Source organism: Taudactylus pleione, unplaced genomic scaffold (assembly GCF_031769625.1).
Source record: "Taudactylus pleione unplaced genomic scaffold, aTauple2 ptg000635l, whole genome shotgun sequence".
NCBI classification, from domain to species: Eukaryota; Metazoa; Chordata; class Amphibia; order Anura; family Myobatrachidae; genus Taudactylus; species Taudactylus pleione.
In genome coordinates, this window is record NW_028285037.1 from 1,799,603 (window position 1) to 1,823,186 (window position 23,584).

Consider the following 23,584-nt stretch of genomic DNA (forward strand, 5'->3'; position numbering starts at 1 on the left):
GTTTTAGAGGCGTGCATAATTAACAGGCAGCGTCATAGTACACGTCACCAGCCATTTTTTGACCTCAGTTTTCCTCGCAATGCTTGCGGTAAGAAAAAGCTACCACAAGCACTGCGTTCACATCCGATAGTGGTCGATGTACCAATGTTTTCACAAACTTCCAGGAGATGACGTGGGGCAGTGGGCGTCTCTGCATTCGCTAAGGGGAGTCTGCATACACAAAGTGAACGCTCGTACAGGTACGATGGGCGTGCTTATGCCTTCGTAAGCGATCGCTCCCCGCCGCATCACTTTCAAATATTTGCATACGCGTCTTGCGAACGTACGCTCATAGTGACCGGGTGTGAATCAGGCCCTGTATGCACAGCAGATAATATTATTATTATATTTTATTTATAGGGCGCCACAAGTGGCCCGCAGCGCCGTACATACAGTACAGGGTACACAGAACATTACATTACAATACAGGAACCAACTTATAAACAGAGCACAAGTAACAATTAGCAACACAATTCTCCATACACAATACAGCTGGGAAGGTGGAGGCTGTCATAGAAGTGCTAGAGAAGAGGCTGTGAGACAGCGGAGAGGAGGACCCTGCTCCTAGGAGCTTACAATCTAGGGTAGAGGGGAGACAGACAGATGACATGAGTATGTAGAGGGGGACCTGAGCGCAGTAAGTAAGCGAGGTAGAGATGGCTGAGGCGGGAGGGACAGAGACCTGGTAACATGGTTATGTGGTGGAACGGTATGCTTTGGTGACATCTTCCTGAGGTTCCCTTATTATCAGTGTAATCACAGGGATGGAAAGTGTCGCAGGTGTGTCGCAATGTGACGGCAGAGAGCAGGTGACTCATTAGCTGCGGTTATGGCTGGTTAATGCCATACTTCCGGGCTCAGGTGTGTGCTTAGTGTCCCCGGGGTCTGGCAGGTTCTCACCATGGCTCCGTTACTAAGGCTTAGAGAGATCTGCACAGCACAGAGCAGACAGTCTCTGTACGTAGCTCAGTAGTACTGGTAGCGTCAGCGCACGGACCCCTGCACCATGAATACCTTAACACAGATGATGTCCCATCGCGGGGAGAGGATGAAGGAAGAGGCCCAGGTGGAGAAAGAAGAGATTAAAGCCTGGACCAAACCCATAGAAACAACTGAAAATCCCAGGTACAGTATAGGAGACGTGTGTCATACGGGCTCATTTATTACTAACGTCATCTGCAATGAGATCCGGGCGCGATATTAGCAGGATCCGATCATAGCGCCCAGATGTATAAAATCGACCCCGCAGGGACGGGGGCTACGGTGCCTGCGATGTGCTGGGAGTGATGTCATCGCGTCAGTGGTCTCTGCACTCCTGTGACAGCATCGCATCCCCCATACATACCTACGGCAGGTGCTGGCGGAAATGCAGAAACGATATCCATAATACATTCAGGGGATACTAAACATTTCACGGTGTTTTGGGGGAATATTTTCATGATAAATAGACCCCATGGGGAGGATGTGCAGAGATTCAGGGGGTTATTTACGAACTGTCGGGTTGTGAACCTGACTCTTCTGTTAGTGTTTATGTCCGATATTTAAAAGGGCAATGCGTGTACTAGAAATACATGGCTAATACATGGCTAATAAATGGCTAATACATGGCTAATACATGGCTAATACAGGGGCTAATACATGGCTAATACAGGGCTAATACATGGCTAATACAGGGGCTAATACATGGCTAATACATGGCTAATACAGGGGCTAATATACAGGGCTAATACATGGCTAATACATGGCTAATACAGGGCTAATACATGGCTAATACAGGGGCTAATACATGGCTAATATACAGGGCTAATACATGGCTAATACAGGGCTACTACATGGCTAATACATGGCTAATACAGGGGCTAATACAGGGGCTAATACAGGGCTAATACAGGGCTAATACATGGCTAATACATGGCTAATACAGGGCTAATACAGGGCTAATACAGGGGCTAATACATGGCTAATACAGGGCTAATACATGGCTAATACAGGGCTAATACATGGCAAATACATGGCTAATACATGGCTAATACAGGGGCTAATATACAGGGCTAATACATGGCTAATACAGGGCTAATACATGGCTAATACAGGGCTAATACAGGGGCTAATACATGGCTAATACATGGCTAATACAGGGGCTAATATACAGGGCTAATACATGGCTAATACAGGGCTAATACATGGCTAATACAGGGCTAATACAGGGCTAATACAGGGCTAATACATGGCTAATACAGGGGCTAATACATGGCTAATACAGGGTTAATACATGGCAAATACAGGGCTAATACATGGCTAATACAGGGGCTAATACATGGCTAATACATGGCAAATACAGGGGCTAATACACGGCTAATACAGGGCTAATACAGGGGCTAATATACAGGGCTAATACAAGGCTACTACAGGGCTAATACATGGCTAATACAGGGCTAACACATGACTAATACAGGGCTAATACATGGTTAATACAGGGCTACTACAGGGCTAATACAGGGCTACTACAGGGCTAATACAGGGGCTAATATACAGGGCTAATACATGGCTAATACAGGGGCTAATACATGGCTAATACATGGCAAATACAGGGGCTAATACATGGCTAATACAGGGCTAATACAGGGCAAATACAGGGCTAATACAGGGCTAATACAGGGGCTAATACAGGGGCTAATACAGGGCTAATACAGGGGCTAATACAGGGCTAATACAGGGCTAATACAGGGGCTAATACAGGGCTAATACAGGGGCTAATACATGGCTAATACAGGGCTAATATACAGGCCTAATACATGGCTAATACAGGGCTAATACATGGCTAATATACAGGGCTAATACATAGCTAATACAGGGCTACTACAGGGCTAATACATGGGCTAATATACAGGGCTAATACAAGGCTACTACAGGGCTAATACATGGCTAATACAGGGCTAACACATGACTAATACAGGGCTAATACATGGTTAATACAGGGCTACTACAGGGCTAATACAGGGCTACTACAGGGCTAATACAGGGGCTAATATACAGGGCTAATACAGGGCTAATACAGGGCTAATACAGGGGCTAATATACAGGGCTTATACAGGGCTAATACAGGGCTAATACAGGGCTACTACAGGGCTACTACATGGCTAATACAGGGCTAATACAGGGCTACTACAGGGCTAATAAAGGGGCTAATATACAGGGCTAATACAGGGCTAATACAGGGGCTAATATACAGGGCTAATACAGGGCTAATACAGGGCTAACACATGGCTAATACATGGCTAATACATGGCTAACACATGACTAATACATAGCTAATACATGGCTAATACAGGGCTAATACAGGGTTACTACAGGGCTAATCCAGGGCTAATACAGGGGCTATATACAGGGCTAATACAGGGCTAATACAGGGGCTAATATACAGGGCTAATACAGGGCTAACACATGGCTAATACATGGCTAATACATGGCTAACACATGACTAATACATAGCTAATACATGGCTAATACAGGGCTAATACAGGGCTGATACAGAGCTAACACATGGCTAATACAGGGGCTAATATACAGGGCTAATAGAAGCACTGCCCTTTTACATAATGGCATAAACATGGACAAAAGTGTCAGGTTTACAACCCGACACTTCGTAAATAAACCAGTGTAGCGCCAGCCGCAGTGAGTGCAGTCAGCGCTACACATTTACACAGGATCGGCGCTAGGCTTCCCTTTGCCCAGCACCATCCTGTGCTGTACAGCCGAGCCCCTGACCGCTTACCCAATAGTGCCAGGCAGTGGGTGGGAGGCGGGCTCAGGCTGGTGCATTTTTACACACACATCGCCGCCAGCAGATGCGATTGCGTACTCAGAGCCTGATTCAGAGCCGCTCGCAAGCGGCCCAATGTCGAGGCACTGCACATGCGCCACGTGCGCGAGCCCCGCCGTGCATCTGAAGTTCAGTTGCTACGGGGCTCGCAACAAGATGGGGCGGCTGTCGATGATGAGTGACAGCTCACGCCATTTTGTGGGCGAGTAGTGGGGGTGGCTGGACAAACGTAGGCGTTCCCTTAGGAACCCCTGGCGTTTGTTGGCCGGGCAAACTGACATCACTAGTGATGTCAGTAGTGGACTTCCTGCTCTATTACAGCAGGGAGTCAACTCGGCCTTGCGGCAGCCTAGACCCTACCGTAGGGTCTCGTCGCAAGGCCGATGGTCGCGATTATTGCAATGGTCTCCTGGCCACTCGCACAAGCTGTGGGTGGTCTCCCACAGCTTTGCGAGCGGCCGAAAAAAAAAAAAAAAACTCTCACAAGCCCTTCGAGCGCCCAGCGGCAGCGACCAGGTCTGAATCAGGCCCTCAGTCAGCTGATTGTTACACAAAGCCACAGTGCTCGTACGCGACAACTACACTACGATCGGGACTGTGGCCCTGATTCAGAGCCGTCCCTCTGAATTTTGGAGTGGCCTCCTGGCCGCTCGCATAGCTGTGGGTGACTCGCTATAGCGAGTGGCCAAAAAGATGGTCGCGATGGTCAAGACCATCGCGACCATCGGGCTTGCGACGAGACCCTTGTGGTAGGGTCTTGTCTGCCACAAGCCCTGGAGTGCTTTTGGCTCTATCAGAGCCGAGAGCACTCCCACTGACATCACTTGTGATGTCAGTGGGGCCGGCCCCAGACGGTAGGCGTTCCCATGGGAACGCCTCCGTCTGGCCAACCATGCCCCAGGCACGCCCACCAAAGGGGGCGTGCTGTCACTCACCATCGACAGCACACCCCCTTTGTAGCGAGACCCATAGCGACGGCTTGCCCGTCGCTATCCGGGTCTCGTGCATGCGCACGACGGAGCCGGGTCCGTCGTGTGCATGCGCACTGGCCCAACATCGACCAGCTTGCGAGCGCTCAGCGCTCGCAAGTGGGTCTAAATCAGGCCCTGTGATCGCAGTGGCTACGCAGACCTATCGCAGAGTGGTTGACAGGAAGTACCATTTGTAGGTGGTGACTGAGGGGAGTGTGGCCGGATATGAGGTGTGCCAGTGCGTTTGATCGCCGTTACAGGGGTGAGCATAATTAAGCCCCTGCACCGGCATACGCAGCCTGAGCTCTAGATACCGGGTAAGTGAGATCAGCTCAACCACAACTGTGCATATGGGTCCGATGTTAATCGATGTGTAGGGATGGAGTGTTCTGTGTAGGGATGGGGATGGGGTGTAGGGATGGAGTGTGCGGTGTAGGGGTGGAGTGTGCAGTGTAGGGAAGGGGTGTGCGGTGTAGGGATGGGGTGTGTGGTGTAGGGATGGGGTGTGTGGTGTAGGGATGGGGTGTGCGGTGTAGGGAAGGGGTGTGCGGTGTAGGGATGGAGTGTGCGGTGTAGGGATGGGGTGTGCGGCGTAGAGATGGAGTGTATGGTGTAGGGATGGGGTGTGCGGTGTAGGGGTGGGGTGTGCATTGTAGGAATGGAGTGTGCGGTGTAGGGGTGGGGAGTGCGGTGTAGGGGTGGGGTGTGCGGTGTAGGGATGGAGTGTACGGTGTAGGGATGGGATGTGCGGTGTAGGGATGGGGTGTGCGGTTTAGGGGTGGAGTGTGTGGTGTAGGGGTGGAGTGTGTGGTGTAGGGATGGGGTGTGCGGTGTAGAGGTGGGGTGTGCGGTGTAGGGATGGAGTGTGCAGTGTAGGGATGGGGTGTGCAGTGTAGGGATGGAGTGTGCAGTGTAGGGATGGGGTGTGCACCTGTAGGGATGGGGTGTGTGGTGTAGAGATGGAGTGTGAAGTGTAGAAATGGGGTGTGCGGTGTAGGGATGGAGCATGCGGTGTAGGGATGGAGTGTGCAGTGTAAGGATGGGGTGTGCGGTGTAGAGATGGGGTGTGCGGTTTAGGGATGGGGTGTGCGGTATACGGATGGAGTGTGCTGTGTAGGGATGGGGATGGTGTGTGTGGTGTAGGGGTGGGGTGTGCGGTGTAGGGGTGGAGTGTGCGGTGTAGGGATGGGGTGTGCAATGTAGAGATGGAGTGTGCGGTGTAGCGATGTAGTGTGAAGTGTAGGGATGGGGTGTGCGGTGTAGGGATGGGGTGTGCGGTGTAGGGATGGAGTGTGCGGTGTAGGGGTAGGATGTTCTGTGTAGGGATTGAGTGTGCAGTGTAGGGACGGAGAGAGCGGTGCAGGGATGGAGTGTTCTGTGTAGTGATGGGGATGGGGTGTGCGGTGTAGGGGTGGAGTGTGCGGTGTAGTGATCAGAGGGCCTGATTCAGAGCTGAACGCTCTGAATCAGTGCCCTCCTCCCTGAAAATGGAGCGTCCTCCTGGCCGCTCGCATAGCTATGGGTGGCCACCCACAGCATATGCGAGTGGCCAAAAAGATGGTCGCGATGGTCAAGACCATCGCGACCATCGGGCTTGCGATGATACCCTGCGGTAGGGTCTTGCTGCCGCAAGCCCTGGAGTGATTTTGGCTCTATGAGAGCCAAAATCACTCCCACTGACATCATTACTGATGTCAGTGGGGCCGGCTTCAGACGGTAGGCGTTCCATGGGAACGCCTCCATCTGGCAGCCACACCCAAGCACGCCAACCAAAGGGGGCGTGCTGTCACTCACGATCGACAGTACGCCCCCTTTGGTGTGAGCCCCGAGCGACGTATTCCTCGTCGCTCGCCGGGTCACCCACATGCGCACGACGGAGCTCCCTCCGTCGTGCGCATGTGCAATCGCACAACATCGACCTGCTTGCGAGCGTCCTTTGCTCGCGACCGGGTCTGAATGACCCCCTGAGTGTGCAGTGTAGGGATGGGGTGTGTGGCGTAGGTATGGAGTGTGCGGTGTAGGGATGGGTTGTGCAGTGTTAGGATGGAGAGTTCTGTTTAGGGATGGGGATGGGGTGTGCGGTGTAGGGATGAGGGTGCAGTGTAAGGATGGGGTGTGCGGTGTAGGGATGGAGTGTGCGTTGTAGGGGTGGAGTGTGTGGTGTAGGGGTGGGGTGTGCGGTGTAGGGGTGGAGTGTGCATTATAGGGATGGAGTGTGTGGTGTAGGGATGGAGTGTTCTGTGTAGGGATGGAGTGTGCGGTGTAGGGATGTAGTGTGCAGTGTAGGGATGGGGTGTGCAGTGTAGAGATGGAGTGTACTGTGTAGGGGTGGGGTGTGCGGTGTAGGGGTGGGGTGTGTGGTGTAGGGGTGGAGTGTGCGGTGTAGTGATGGGGTGTGTGGTGTAAGGATGGCGTGTGCGGTGTAGGTATGGAGTGTGCGGTGTAGGGATGGGGTGTGCGGAGTGTGCGGTGTAGGGATGGGGTGTGTGGATGTGCGGTGTAGGGATGGGGTGTGCGGTGTAGGGATGAACTGTGCGGTGTAGGGATGGGGTGTGCAGTGTAGGTATGGAGTGTGTGGTGTAGGGGTGGAGTGTGCAGTGTAGGGGTGGGGTGTGCGGTGTATGGATGGGGTGTGTGGTGTTAGGATGGAGTGTGCGGTGTAGGGATGGAGTGTTCTGTGTAGGGATGGAGTGTACGGTGTAGGGGTGGGGTGTGCGGTGTAGTGGTGGGGTGTGCGGTGTAGGAATGGCGTGTGTGTTGCATGGATGGAGTGTGCGGTGTAGGGATTGGGTGTGCGGTGTAGGGATGGGGTGTCCAGTTTTGAGATGGAGTGTGCGGTGTAGGGATGGAGTGTGCGGTGTAGGGATGGAGTGTGCGGTGTTAGAATGGAGTGTGCGGTGTAGGGATGGAGTGTGCGGTGTAGGGATGGAGTGTGCGGTGTAGGGATGGGGTGTGCGGTGTTAGAATGGAGTGTGCGGTGTAGGGATGGAGTGTGCGGTGTAGGGATGGAGTGTGCGGTGTAGGGATGGAGTGTGCGGTGTAGGGATGGGGTGTGCGGTGTAGGTATGGAGTGTGCGGTGTAGGGGTGGAGTGTGCAGTGTAGGGGTGGGGTGTGCGGTGTAGGGATGGAGTGTGCGGTATAGGGATGGGGTGTGCAGTGTTAGGATGGAGTGTGCGGTGTAGGGATGGAGTGTTCTGTGTAGGGATGGGGTGTGCAGTGTAGGGATGGGGTGTGCGGTGTACAGATGGAGTGTACGGTGTAGGGGTGGGGTGTGCGGTGTAGGGGTGGGGTGTGCGGTGTAGGGATGGGGTGTGCGGTGTTAGAATGGAGTGTGCGGTGTAGGGATGGAGTGTGCGGTGTAGGGATGGAGTGTGCGGTGTAGGGATGGGGTGTGCGGTGTAGGTATGGAGTGTGCGGTGTAGGGGTGGAGTGTGCAGTGTAGGGGTGGGGTGTGCGGTGTAGGGATGGAGTGTGCGGTATAGGGATGGGGTGTGCAGCGTTAGGATGGAGTGTGCGGTGTAGGGATGGAGTGTTCTGTGTAGGGATGGGGTGTGCAGTGTAGGGATGGGGTGTGCGGTGTACAGATGGAGTGTACGGTGTAGGGGTGGGGTGTGCGGTGTAGGGGTGGGGTGTGCGGTGTAGGGATGGAGTTTGCATTGTATGGATGGAGTGTGCGTTGTAGGGATGGAGTGTGCGTTGTAGGGATGGAGTGTGCGGTGTAGGGGTGGGGTGAGCGGTGTAGGGATGGAGTGTGTGGTGTAGGGATGGGGTGTGCGGTGAAGGGATGGAGTGTGCGGTGTAGGGATGGGGTGTGCGGTGTAGGGATGGAGTGTGTGGTGTAGGGATGGAGTGCGTGTGGTGTAGGGATGGAGTGTGCGGTGTAGGGATGGGGGTGCAGTGTGGGGTGTAGGGATGGGGTGTGCAGTGTAGAGATAGAGTGTGCGGTGTAGGGATGAGGTGTGCGGTGTAAGGGTGGGGTGTGTGGTGGAGAGATGAAGCGTGGGGTGTAGGGATGGGGTGTGCAGTGCAGGGATGGAGTGTGCAGTGTGGGGTGTAGGGATGGGATGTGCGGTGTAGGGATGGAGTGTGTGGTGTAGGGATGGGGTGTGTGGTGTAGTGGTGGGGTGTGTGGTGTAGGGATGAAGTGTAGGGTGTAGGGATGGGGTGTGCAGTGTAGGGATGGAGTGTGCGGTGTAGGGATTGAGTGTGCGGTCTAAGGATGGGGTGTGCGGTGTAGAGATGGGGTGTGCGGTGTAGGGATGGGTTGTGCAGTGTTAGGATGGAGTGTTCTGTTTAGGGATGGGGATGGGGTGTGCGGTGTAGGGATGGGGGTGCAGTGTAAGGATGGGGTGTGCGGTGTAGGGATGGAGTGTGCGTTGTAGGGGTGGAGTGTGCGGTGTAGGGGTGGAGTGTGCGGTGTAGGGGTGGGGTGTGCGGTGTAGGGGTGGAGTGTGCGTTGTAGGGATGTAGTGTGTGGTGTAGGGATGGAGTGTTCTGTGTAGGGATGGAGTGTGCGGTGTAGGGATGGAGTGTGCAGTGTAGGGATGGGGTGTGCAGTGTAGAGATGGAGTGTACTGTGTAGGGGTGGGGTGTGCGGTGTAGGGGTGGGGTGTGTGGTGTAGGGGTGGAGTGTGCGGTGTATGGATGGAGTGTGCGGTGTAGTGATGGGGTGTGTGGTGTAAGGATGGCGTGTGCGGTGTAGGTATGGGGTGTGCGGTGTAGAGATGGAGTGTGCGGTGTAGGGATGGAGTGCGGTGTAAGGATGGGGTGTGCGGTGTAGGAAAGGGATGTGCAGTGTAGGGATGAGGTGTGCGGTGTAGGGGTGGGGTGTGCAGTGTGAAGTGTGCGGTGTAGGGATGGAGTGTGCATTGTGGGGTGTAGAGATGGGGTGTGCGGTGTAGAGATGGAGTGTGCGGTGTAGGGATGGGGTGTGCGGATTGTGCGGTGTAGGGATGGGGTGTGTGGATGTGCGGTGTAGGTATGGAGTGTGCGGTGTAGGGGTGGAGTGTGCAGTGTAGGGGTGGGGTGTGCGGTGTATGGATGGGGTGTGCGGTGTTAGGATGGAGTGTGCGGTGTAGGGATGGAGTGTTCTGTGTAGGGATGGAGTGTACGGGGTGGGGTGTGCGGTGTAGTGGTGGGGTGTGCGGTGTAGGAATGGCGTGTGCGTTGCATGGATGGAGTGTGCGGTGTAGGGATTGGGTGTGCGGTGTAGGGATGGGGTGTCCAGTTTTGAGATGGAGTGTGCGGTGTAGGGATGGAGTGTGCGGTGTAGGGATGGAGTGTGCGGTGTAGGGATGGGGTGTGCGGTGTTAGAATGGAGAGTGCGGTGTAGGGATGGAGTGTGCGGTGTAGGGATGGAGTGTGCGGTGTAGGCATGGGGTGTGCGGTGTTAGAATGGAGTGTGCGGTGTAGGGATGGGGTGTGCGGTGTAGGGATGGAGTGTGCGGTGTAGGGATGGGGTGTGCGGTGTAGGTATGGAGTGTGCGGTGTAGGGGTGGAGTGTGCAGTGTAGGGGTGGGGTGTGCGGTGTAGGGATGGGGTGTGCGGTGTAGGGATGGGGTGTGCAGTGTTAGGATGGAGTGTGCGGTGTAGGGATGGAGTGTTCTGTGTAGGGATGGGGTGTGCGGTGTAGGGATGGGGTGTGCGGTGTACAGATGGAGTGTACGGTGTAGGGGTGGGGTGTGCAGTGTAGGGGTGGGGTGTGCGGTGTAGGGATGGAGTTTGCATTGTATGGATGGAGTGTGCGTTGTAGGGATGGAGTGTGCGGTGTAGGGATTGGGTGTGCGGTGTAGGGATGGGGTGTGCGGTTTAGGGATGGGGTGTCCAGTGTAGAGATGTAGTGTACGGTGTAGGGGTGGGGTGTGCGGTGTAGGGATGGGGTGTGCGTTGTAGGGATGGAGTGTGCGGTGTAGGGATTGGGAGTGCGGTGTAGGGATGGGGTGTGCGGTGTTAGAATGGAGTGTGCGGTGTAGGGATGGAGTGTGCAGTGTAGGGATGGAGTGTGCGGTGTAGGGATGGAGTGTGCGGTGTAGGGATGGGGTGTGCGGTGTTAGAATGGAGTGTGCGGTGTAGGGATGGGGTGTGCGGTGTAGGGATGGAGTGTGCGGTGTAGGGATGGGGTGTGCGGTGTAGGTATGGAGTGTGCGGTGTAGGGGTGGAGTGTGCAGTGTAGGGGTGGGGTGTGCGGTGTAGGGATGGAGTGTGCGGTATAGGGATGGGGTGTGCAGTGTTAGGATGGAGTGTGCGGTGTAGGGATGGAGTGTTCTGTGTAGGGATGGGGTGTGCGGTGTAGGGATGGGGTGTGCGGTGTACAGATGGAGTGTACGGTGTAGGGGTGGGGTGTGCAGTGTAGGGGTGGGGTGTGCGGTGTAGGGATGGAGTTTGCATTGTATGGATGGAGTGTGCGTTGTAGGGATGGAGTGTGCGTTGTATGGATGGAGTGTGCGGTGTAGGGATTGGGTGTGCGGTGTAGGGATGGGGTGTGCGGTTTAGGGATGGGGTGTCCAGTGTAGAGATGTAGTGTACGTTGTAGGGGTGGGGTGTGCGGTGTAGGGATGGGGTGTGCATTGTATGGATGGAGTGTGCGGTGTAGGGATTGGGAGTGCGGTGTAGGGATGGGGTGTGCGGTTTAGGGATGGGGTGTCCAGTGTAGAGTTGGAGTGTGTGGTGTAAGGATGGAGTGTGCGGTGTAAGGATGGAGTGTGTGGTGTAGGGATGGAGTGTGCAGTGTAAGGATGGAGTGTGCAGTGTAGAGATGGAGTGTACGGTGTAGGGGTGGGGTGTGCGGTGTAGGGGTGGGGTGTGCGGTGTAGGGGTGGGGTGTGCGGTGTAGGGATGGAGTGTGCGTTGTAGGGATGGAGTGTGCGGTGTAGGGATTGGGTGTGCGGTGTAGGGATGGGGTGTGCGGTTTAGAGATGGAGTGTACGGTGTAGGGGTGCGGTGCGCGGTGTAGGGGTGGGGTGTGCGGAGTAGGGATGGAGTGTGCGTTGTAGGGGTGGGGTGTGCGGTGTATGGATGGAGTGTGCGGTGAAGGGATTGGGTGTGCTGTGTAGGGATGGGGTGTGCGGTTTAGGGATGGGGTGTCCAGTGTAGAGATGGAGTGTGCGGTGTAGGGATGGAGTGTGCGGTGTAGGGATGGAGTGTGCGGTGTAAGGATCGGGTGTGGTGTTTAGGGATGGATTGGGTTGATTAAAGTTTCTAGAAGTCACCATTAGACAATTTTTATGATCATCTCAATATACAAGTGTAGAATATTGTGACATACAGTATGGCCACTAATGTTATTGCATCTTATTGTAAAAATATAGTATATAATATAATAATATAGTATATAATATATAATATACAGAGGTGTGATAGAGATAATGGGACAGCACTGTTAGGCTGAGGCAAGTACTGGTGCATAGTGTGTGATAATAATATAGTACTGTATATAATATAATAATATAGTATATAATATATAATATAGAGAGGTGTGATAGAAATAATGGGACAGCACTGTTAGGCTGAGGCAAGTACTGGTGCATAGTGTGTGATAATAATATAGTACTGTATATAATATAATAATATAGTATATAATATATAATATACAGAGGTGTGATAGAGATAATGGGATAGCACTGTTAGGCTGAGGCAAGTACTGGTGCATAGTGTGTGATAATAATATAGTACTGTATATAATATAATAATATAGTATATAATATATAATATACAGAGATGTGATAGCGATAATGGGACAGCACTGTTAGGCTGAGGCAAGTACTGGTGCATAGTGTGTAGGGATGGAGTGTGCGGTGTATGGATGGGGTGGGGTATAATAATATAGTACTGTATATAATATAATAATATAGAATAATATAGTATATAATATAATATACAGAATTGTGATAGAGATAATGGGACAGCAATGTTAGGCTGAGGTAAGTACTGGTGCATAGTGTGTGATAATAATATAGTACTGTATATAATATAATATACAGAGGTGTGATAGAGATAATTGGACTGCACTATTAGGCTGAGGTAAGTACTGGTGCATAGTGTGTGATAATAATATAGTACTGTATATAATATAATAATATAGTATATAATATATAATATACAGAGGTGTGATAGAGATAATGAGTCAGCACTGTTAGGCTGAGGCAAGTACTGGTGCATAGTGTGTGATAATAATATAGTACTGTATATAATATAATAATATAGTATATAATATATAATATACAGAGGTGTGATAGAGATAATGGGACAGCACTGTTAGGCTGAGGCAATTACTGGTGCATAGTGTGTGATAATAATATAGTACTGTATATAATATAATAATATAGTATATAATATATAATATACAGAGATGTGATGGAGATAATGGGACAGCACTGTTAGGCTGAGGCAAGTACTGGTGCATAGTGTGTGATAATAATATAGTACTGTATATAATATAATAATATAGTATATAATATAATATACAGAGGTGTGATAGAGATAATGGGGCTGCACTGTTAGGCTGACGAAAGTACTGGTGCATAGTGTGTGATAATAATACAGTATATAATATAATATACAGAGGTGTGATAGAGATAATTGGACTGCACTATTAGGCTGAGGTAAGTACTGGTGCATGGTGTGTGATAATAATATAGTACTGTATATAATATAATATACAGAGGTGTGATAGAGATAATGGGACACCACTGTTAGGCTGAGGCAAGTACTGGTGCATAGTGTGTGATAATAATATAGTACTGTATATAATATAATAATATAGTATATAATATATAATATACAGAGGTGTGATAGAGATAATGGGACTGCACTGTTAGGCTGAGGCAAGTACTGGTGCATAGTGTGTGATAATAATATAGTACTGTATAAAATATAATAATATAGTATATAATATATAATATACAGAGGTGTGATAGAGATAATGGGACAGCACTGTTAGGCTGAGGTAAGTACTGGTGCATAGTGTGTGATAATAATATAGTACTGTATATAATATAATATATAATATATAATATACAGAGGTGTGATAGAGATAATGAGACAGCACTGTAAGGCTGAGGCAACTACTGGTGCATAATGTGTGATAATAATATAGTACTGTATATAATATAATAATATAGTATATAATATAATATACAGACGTGTGATAGAGATAATGGGACAGCACTGTTAGGCTGAGGCAAGTACTGGTGCATAGTGTGTGATAATAATTTAGTACTGTATATAATATAATAATATAGTATATAATATAATATACAGAGGTGTGATAGAGATAATGGGACTGCACTGTTAGGCTGACGTAAGTACTGGTGCATAGTGTGTGATAATAATATAGTACTGTATATAATATAATAATATAGTATATAATATATAATATACAGAGGTGTGATAGAGATAATGGGACAGCACTGTTAGGCTGAGGTAAGTACTGGTGCATAGTGTGTGATAATAATATAGTACTGTATATAATATAATAATATAGTATATAATATATAATATACAGAGGTGTGATAGAGATAATGGGACAGCACTGTTAGGCTGAGGTAAGTACTGGTGCATAGTGTGTGATAATAATATAGTACTGTATATAATATAATAATATAGTATATAATATAATATACAGAGGTGTGATAGAGATAATGGGACAGCACTGTTAGGCTGAGGTAAGTACTGGTGCATAGTGTGTGATAATAATATAGTACTGTATATAATATAATAATATAGTATATAATATAATATACAGAGGTGTGATAGAGATAATGGGACAGCACTGTTAGGCTGACGTAAGTACTGGTGCATAGTGTGTGATAATAATAATATAGCATATAATATAATAATATAGTATATAGTATATAATATACAGAGGTGTGATAGAGATAATAGGACAGCACTGTTAGGCTGAGGTAAGTACTAGTGCATAGTGTGTGATAATAATATAGTACTGTATATAATATAATAATATAGTATATAATATATAATATACAGAGGTGTGATAGAGATAATGGGACAGCACTATTAGGCTGAGGTAAGTACTGGTGCATAGTGTGTGATAATAATATAGTACTGTATATAATATAATAATATAGTATATAATATATAATATACAGAGGTTTGATAGAGATAATGGGACTGCACTGTTAGGCTGAGGCAAGTACTGGTGCATAGTGTGTGATAATAATATAGTACTGTATATAATATAATAATATAGTATATAATATATAATATACAGAGGTGTGATAGAGATAATGGGACAGCACTGTTAGGCTGAGGTAAGTACTGGTGCATAGTGTGTGATAATAATATAGTACTGTATATAATATAATAATATAGTATATAATATAATATACAGAGGTGTGATAGAGATAATTCGACTGCACTGTTAGGCTGAGGCAAGTACTGGTGCATAGTGTGTGATAATAATATAGTACTGCATATAATATAATATATAATATACAGAGGTGTGATAGAGATAATGAGACAGCACTGTTAGGCTGAGGCAAGTACTGGTGCATAGTGTGTGATACTAATATAGTACTGTATATAATATAATATACAAAGGTGTGATAGAGATAATTGGACTGCACTATTAGGCTGAGGTAAGTACTGGTGCATAGTGTGTGATAATAATACAGTATATAATATAATATACAGAGGTGTGATAGAGATAATTGGACTGCACTATTAGGCTGAGGTAAGTACTGGTGCATAGTGTGTGATAATAATATAGTATTGTATATAATATAATATACAGAGGTGTGATAGAGATAATGGGACTGCACTGTTAGGCTGAGGCAAGTACTGGTGCATAGTGTGTGATAATAATATAGTACTGTATATAATATAATAATATAGTATATAATATATAATATACAGAGGTGTGATAGAGATAATGAGTCAGCACTGTTAGGCTGAGGCAAGTACTGGTGCATAGTGTGTGATAATAATATAGTACTGTATATAATATAATAATATAGTATATAATATATAATATACAGAGGTGTGATAGAGATAATGGGACAGCACTGTTAGGCTGAGGCAAGTACTGGTGCATAGTGTGTGATAATAATATAGTACTGTATATAATATAATAATATAGTATATAATATATAATATACAGAGGTGTGATAGAGATAATGGGACAGCACTGTTAGGCTGAGGCAAGTACTGGTGCATAGTGTGTGATAATAATATAGTACTGTATATAATATAATAATATAGTATATAATACATAATATACAGAGATGTGATAGAGATAATGGGACAGCACTGTTAGGCTGAGGCAAGTACTGGTGCATAGTGTGTGATAATAATATAGTACTGTATATAATATAATAATATAGTATATAATATAATATACAGAGGTGTGATAGAGATAATGGGGCTGCACTGTTAGGCTGACGTAAGTACTGGTGCATAGTGTGTGATAATAATACAGTATATAATATAATATACAGAGGTGTGATAGAGATAATGGGACACCACTGTTAGGCTGAGGCAAGTACTGGTGCATAGTGTGTGATAATAATATAGTACTGTATATAATATAATAATATAGTATATAATATATAATATACAGAGGTGTGATAGAGATAATGGGACTGCACTGTTAGGCTGAGGCAAGTACTGGTGCATAGTGTGTGATAATAATATAGTACTGAATATAATATAATAATATAGTATATAATATATAATATACAGAGGTATGATAGAGATAATGGGACAGCACTGTTAGCCTGAGGTAAGTACTGGTGCATAGTGTGTGATAATAATATAGTACTGTATATAATATAATAATATAGTATATAATATATAATATACAGAGGTGTGATAGAGATAATGGGACTGCACTGTTAGGCTGAGGCAAGTACTGGTGCATAGTGTGTGATAATAATATAGTACTGTATATAATATAATAATATAGTATATAATATATAATATACAGAGGTGTGATAGAGATAATGAGTCAGCACTGTTAGGCTGAGGCAAGTACTGGTGCATAGTGTGTGATAATAATATAGTACTGTATATAATATAATAATATAGTATATAATATATAATATACAGAGATGTGATAGAGATAATGGGACAGCACTGTTAGGCTGAGGCAAGTACTGGTGCATAGTGTGTGATAATAATATAGTACTGTATATAATATAATAATATAGTGTATAATATAATATACAGAGGTGTGATAGAGATAATGGGGCTGCACTGTTAGGCTGACGAAAGTACTGGTGCATAGTGTGTGGTAATAATACAGTATATAATATAATATACAGAGGTGTGATAGAGATAATTGGACTGCACTATTAGGCTGAGGTAAGTACTGGTGCATGGTGTGTGATAATAATATAGTACTGTATATAATATAATATACAGAGGTGTGATAGAGATAATGGGACACCACTGTTAGGCTGAGGCAAGTACTGGTGCATAGTGTGTGATAATAATATAGTACTGTATATAATATAATAATATAGTATATAATATATAATATACAGAGGTGTGATAGAGATAATGGGACTGCACTGTTAGGCTGAGGCAAGTACTGGTGCATAGTGTGTGATAATAATATAGTACTGTATAAAATATAATAATATAGTATATAATATATAATATACAGAGGTGTGATAGAGATAATGGGACAGCACTGTTAGGCTGAGGTAAGTACTGGTGCATAGTGTGTGATAATAATATAGTACTGTATATAATATAATAATATAGTATATAATATATAATATACAGAGGTGTGATAGAGATAATGGGACTGCACTGCTAGGCTGAGGCAAGTACTGGTGCATAGTGTGTGATAATAATATAGTACTGTATATAATATAATAATATGGTATATAATATATAATATACAGAGGTGTGATAGAGATAATGGGACTGCACTGTTAGGCTGAGGCAAGTACTGGTGCTTAGTGTGTGATAATAATATAGTACTGTATATAATATAATATAATATATAATATATAATATACAGAGGTGTGATAGAGATAATGAGACAGCACTGTTAGGCTGAGGCAAGTACTGGTGCACAGTGTGTGATAATAATATAGTACTGTATATAATATAATAATATAGTATATAATATAATATACAGACGTGTGATAGAGATAATGGGACAGCGCTGTTAGGCTGAGGCAAGTACTGGTGCATAGTGTGTGATAATAATTTAGTACTGTATATAATATAATAATATAGTATATAATATAATATACAGAGGTGTGATAGAGATAATGGGACTGCACTGTTAGGCTGACGTAAGTACTGGTGCATAGTGTGTGATAATAATATAGTACTGTATATAATATAATAATATATTATATAATATATAATATACAGAGGTGTGATAGAGATAATGGGACAGCACTGTTAGGCTGAGGTAAGTACTGGTGCATAGTGTGTGATAATAATATAGTACTGTATATAATATAATAATATAGTATATAATATATAATATACAGAGGTGTGATAGAGATAATGGGACAGCACTGTTAGGCTGAGGTAAGTACTGGTGCATAGTGTGTGATAATAATATAGTACTGTATATAATATAATAATATAGTATATAATATAATATACAGAGGTGTGATAGAGATAATGGGACAGCACTGTTAGGCTGAGGTAAGTACTGGTGCATAGTGTGTGATAATAATATAGTACTGTATATAATATAATAATATAGTATATAATATAATATACAGAGGTGTGATAGAGATAATGGGACAGCACTGTTAGGCTGACGTAAGTACTGGTGCATAGTGTGTGATAATAATAATATAGCATAAAATATAATAATATAGTATATAGTATATAATATACAGAGGTGTGATAGAGATAATAGGACAGCACTGTTAGGCTGAGGTAAGTACTAGTGCATAGTGTGTGATAATAATATAGTACTGTATATAATATAATAATATAGTATATAATATATAATATACAGAGGTGTGATAGAGATAATGGGACTGCACTGTTAGGCTGAGGCAAGTACTGGTGCATAGTGTGTGATAATAATATAGTACTGTATATAATATAATAATATAGTATATAATATATAATATACAGAGGTGTGATAGAGATAATGGGACTGCACTGTTAGGCTGAGGTAAGTACTGGTGCATAGTGTGTGATAATAATATAGTACTGTATATAATATAATAATATAGTACATAATATAATATACAGAGGTGTGATAGAGATAATGGGACTGCACTGTTAGGCTGAGGCAAGTACTGGTGCATAGTGTGTGATAATAATATAGTACTGCATATGATATAATATATAATATACAGAGGTGTGATAGAGATAATGAGACAGCACTGTTAGGCTGAGGCAAGTACTGGTGCATAGTGTGTGATAATAATATAGTACTGTATATAATATAATATACAGAGGTGTGATAGAGATAATTGGACAGCACTATTAGGCTGAGGTAAGTACTGGTGCATAGTGTGTGATAATAATACAGTATATAATATAATATACAGAGAAGTGATAGAGATAATTGGACTGCACTATTAGGCTGAGGTAAGTACTGGTGCATAGTGTGTGATAATAATATAGTATTGTATATAATATAATATACAGAGGTGTGATAGAGATAATGGGACTGCACTGTTAGGCTGAGGCAAGTACTGGTGCATAGTGTGTGATAATAATATAGTACTGTATATAATATAATAATATAGTATATAATATGTAATATACAGAGGTGTGATAGAGATAATGAGTCAGCACTGTTAGGCTGAGGCAAGTACTGGTGCATAGTGTGTGATAATAATATAGTACTGTATATAATATAATAATATAGTATATAATATATAATATACAGAGGTGTGAGAGAGATAATGGGACAGCACTGTTAGGCTGAGGAAAGTACTGGTGCATAGTGTGTGATAATAATATAGTACTGTATATAATATAATAATATAGTATATAATATATAATATACAGAGGTGTGATAGAGATAATGGGACAGCACTGTTAGGCTGAGGCAAGTACTGGTGCATAGTGTGTGATAATAATATAGTACTGTATATAATATAATAATATAGTATATAATACATAATATACAGAGATGTGATAGAGATAATGGGACAGCACTGTTAGGCTGAGGCAAGTACTGGTGCATAGTGTGTGATAATAATATAGTACTGTATATAATATAATAATATAGTATATAATATAATATACAGAGGTGTGATAGAGATAATGGGGATGCACTGTTAGGCTGACGTAAGTACTGGTGCATAGTGTGTGATAATAATACAGTATATAATATAATATACAGAGGTGTGATAGAGATAATGGGACACCACTGTTAGGCTGAGGCAAGTACTGGTGCATAGTGTGTGATAATAATATAGTACTGTATATAATATAATAATATAGTATATAATATATAATATACAGAGGTGTGATAGAGATAATGGGACTGCACTGTTAGGCTGAGGCAAGTACTGGTGCATAGTGTGTGATAATAATATAGTACTGAATATAATATAATAATATAGTATATAATATATAATATACAGAGGTGTGATAGAGATAATGGGACAGCACTGTTAGCCTGAGGTAAGTACTGGTGCATAGTGTGTGATAATAATATAGTACTGTATATAATATAATAATATAGTATATAATATATAATATACAGAGGTGTGATAGAGATAATGGGACTGCACTGTTAGGCTGAGGCAAGTACTGGTGCATAGTGTGTGATAATAATATAGTACTGTATATAATATAATAATATAGTAAATAATATATAATATACAGAGGTGTGATAGAGATAATGGGACTGCACTGTTAGGCTGAGGCAAGTACTGGTGTATAGTGTGTGATAATAATATAGTACTGTATATAATATAATATATAATATATAATATACAGAGGTGTTATAGAGATAATGAGACAGCACTGTTAGGCTGAGGCAAGTACTGGTGCATAGTGTGTGATAATAATATAGTACTGTATATAATATAATATTATAGTATATAATATATAATATACAGAGGTGTGATAGAGATAATGGGACTGCACTGTTAGGCTGAGGCAAGTACTGGTGCATAGTGTGTGATAATAATATAGTACTGTATATAATATAATAATATAGTATATAATATATAATATACAGAGTTGTGATAGAGATAATGGGACAGCACTGTTAGGCTGAGGTAAGTATTGGTGCATAGTGTGTGATAATAATATAGTACTGTATATAATATAATAATATAGTATATAATATAATATACAGAGGTGTGATAGAGATAATGGGACAGCACTGTTAGGCTGAGGTAAGTACTGGTGCATAGTGTGTGATAATAATATAGTACTGTATATAATATAATAATATAGTATATAAAATAATATACAGAGGTGTGATAGAGATAATGGGACTGCACTGTTAGGCTGAGGTAAGTACTGGTGCATAGTGTGTGATAATAATATAGTACTGTATATAATATAATAATATAGTATATAATATACAGAGGTGTGATAGAGATAATGGGACTGCACTGTTAGGCTGAGGCAAGTACTGGTGCATAGTGTGTGATAATAATATAGTACTGCATATAATATAATATATAATATACAGAGGTGTGATAGAGATAATGAGACAGCACTGTTAGGCTGAGGCAAGTACTGGTGCATAGTGTGTGATAATAATATAGTACTGTATATAATATAATATACAGAGGTGTGATAGAGATAATGGGACAGCACTGTTAGGCTGAGGTAAGTACTGGTGCATAGTGTGTGATAATAATATAGTACTGTATATAATATAATAATATAGTATATAATATAATATACAGAGGTGTGATAGAGATAATGGGACAGCACTGTTAGGCTGAGGTAAGTACTGGTGCATAGTGTGTGATAATAATATAGTACTATATATAATATAATAATATAGTATATAATATAATATACAGAGGTGTGATAGAGATAATGGGGCTGCACTGTTAGGCTGACGTAAGTACTGGTGCATAGTGTGTGATAATAATACAGTATATAATATAATATACAGAGGTGTGATAGAGATAATGGGACACCACTGTTAGGCTGAGGCAAGTACTGGTGCATAGTGTGTGATAATAATATAGTACTGTATATAATATAATAATATAGTATATAATATATAATATACAGAGGTGTGATAGAGATAATGGGACTGCACTGTTAGGCTGAGGCAAGTACTGGTGCATAGTGTGTGATAATAATATAGTACTGTATATAATATAATAATATAGTATATAATATATAATATACAGAGGTGTGATAGAGATAATGGGACAGCACTGTTAGGCTGAGGTAAGTACTGGTGCATAGTGTGTGATAATAATATAGTACTGTATATAATATAATAATATAGTATATAATATATAATATACAGAGGTGTGATAGAGATAATGGGACTGCACTGTTAGGCTGAGGCAAGTACTGGTGCATAGTGTGTGATAATAATATAGTACTGTATATAATATAATAATATAGTATATAATATATAATATACAGAGGTGTGATAGAGATAATGGGACTGCACTGTTAGGCTGAGGCAAGTACTGATGCATAGTGTGTGATAATAATATAGTACTGTATATAATATAATATATAATATATAATATACAGAGGTGTTATAGAGATAATGAGACAGCACTGTTAGGCTGAGGCAAGTACTGGTGCATAGTGTGTGATAATAATATAGTACTGTATATAATATAATAATATAGTATATAATATATAATATACAGAGGTGTGATAGAGATAATGGGACTGCACTGTTAGGCTGAGGCAAGTACTGGTGCATAGTGTGTGATAATAATATAGTACTGTATATATTATAATAATATAGTATATAATATATAATATACAGAGTTGTGATAGAGATAATGGGACAGCACTGTTAGGCTGAGGTAAGTACTGGTGCATAGTGTGTGATAATAATATAGTACTGTATATAATATAATAATATAGTATATAATATAATATACAGAGGTGTGATAGAGATAATGGGACAGCACTGTTAGGCTGAGGTAAGTACTGGTGCATAGTGTGTGATAATAATATAGTACTGTATATAATATAATAATATAGTATATAATATAATATACAGAGGTGTGATAGAGATAATGGGACTGCACTGTTAGGCTGAGGTAAGTACTGGTGCATAGTGTGTGATAATAATATAGTACTGTATATAATATAATAATATAGTATATAATATACAGAGGTGTGATAGAGATAATGGGACTGCACTGTTAGGCTGAGGCAAGTACTGGTGCATAGTGTGTGATAATAATATAGTACTGCATATAATATAATATATAATATACAGAGGTGTGATAGAGATAATGAGACAGCACTGTTAGGCTGAGGCAAGTACTGGTGCATAGTGTGTGATAATAATATAGTACTGTATATAATATAATATACAGAGGTGTGATAGAGATAATTGGACTGCACTATTAGGCTGAGGTAAGTACTGGTGCATAGTGTGTGATAATAATTCAGTATATAATATAATATAATATACAGAGGTGTGATAGAGATAATTGGACTGCACTATTAGGCTGAGGTAAGTACTGGTGCATAGTGTGTGATAATAATATAGTATTGTATATAATATAATATACAGAGGTGTGATAGAGATAATGGGACACGACTGTTAGGCTGAGGCAAGTACTGGTGCATAGTGTGTGATAATAATATACTACTGTATATAATATAATAATATAG

At 43.1% G+C, this 23,584-nt stretch overlaps 1 protein-coding gene across 1 annotated transcript in view; it reads left to right on the plus strand.

Moving 5' to 3' along the window:
- The first annotated feature begins 1,045 nt into the window (after positions 1 to 1,045).
- CNGA4 (cyclic nucleotide gated channel subunit alpha 4) overlaps positions 1,046 to 23,584 on the plus strand; it is a 159,591-nt gene continuing 137,052 nt past the window's right edge. The window contains exon 1 of the mRNA XM_088454910.1: positions 1,046 to 1,164. Within this exon, the coding sequence (XP_088311036.1) occupies positions 1,046 to 1,164 (119 nt within the window). The remainder of the gene's footprint in view (positions 1,165 to 23,584) is intronic.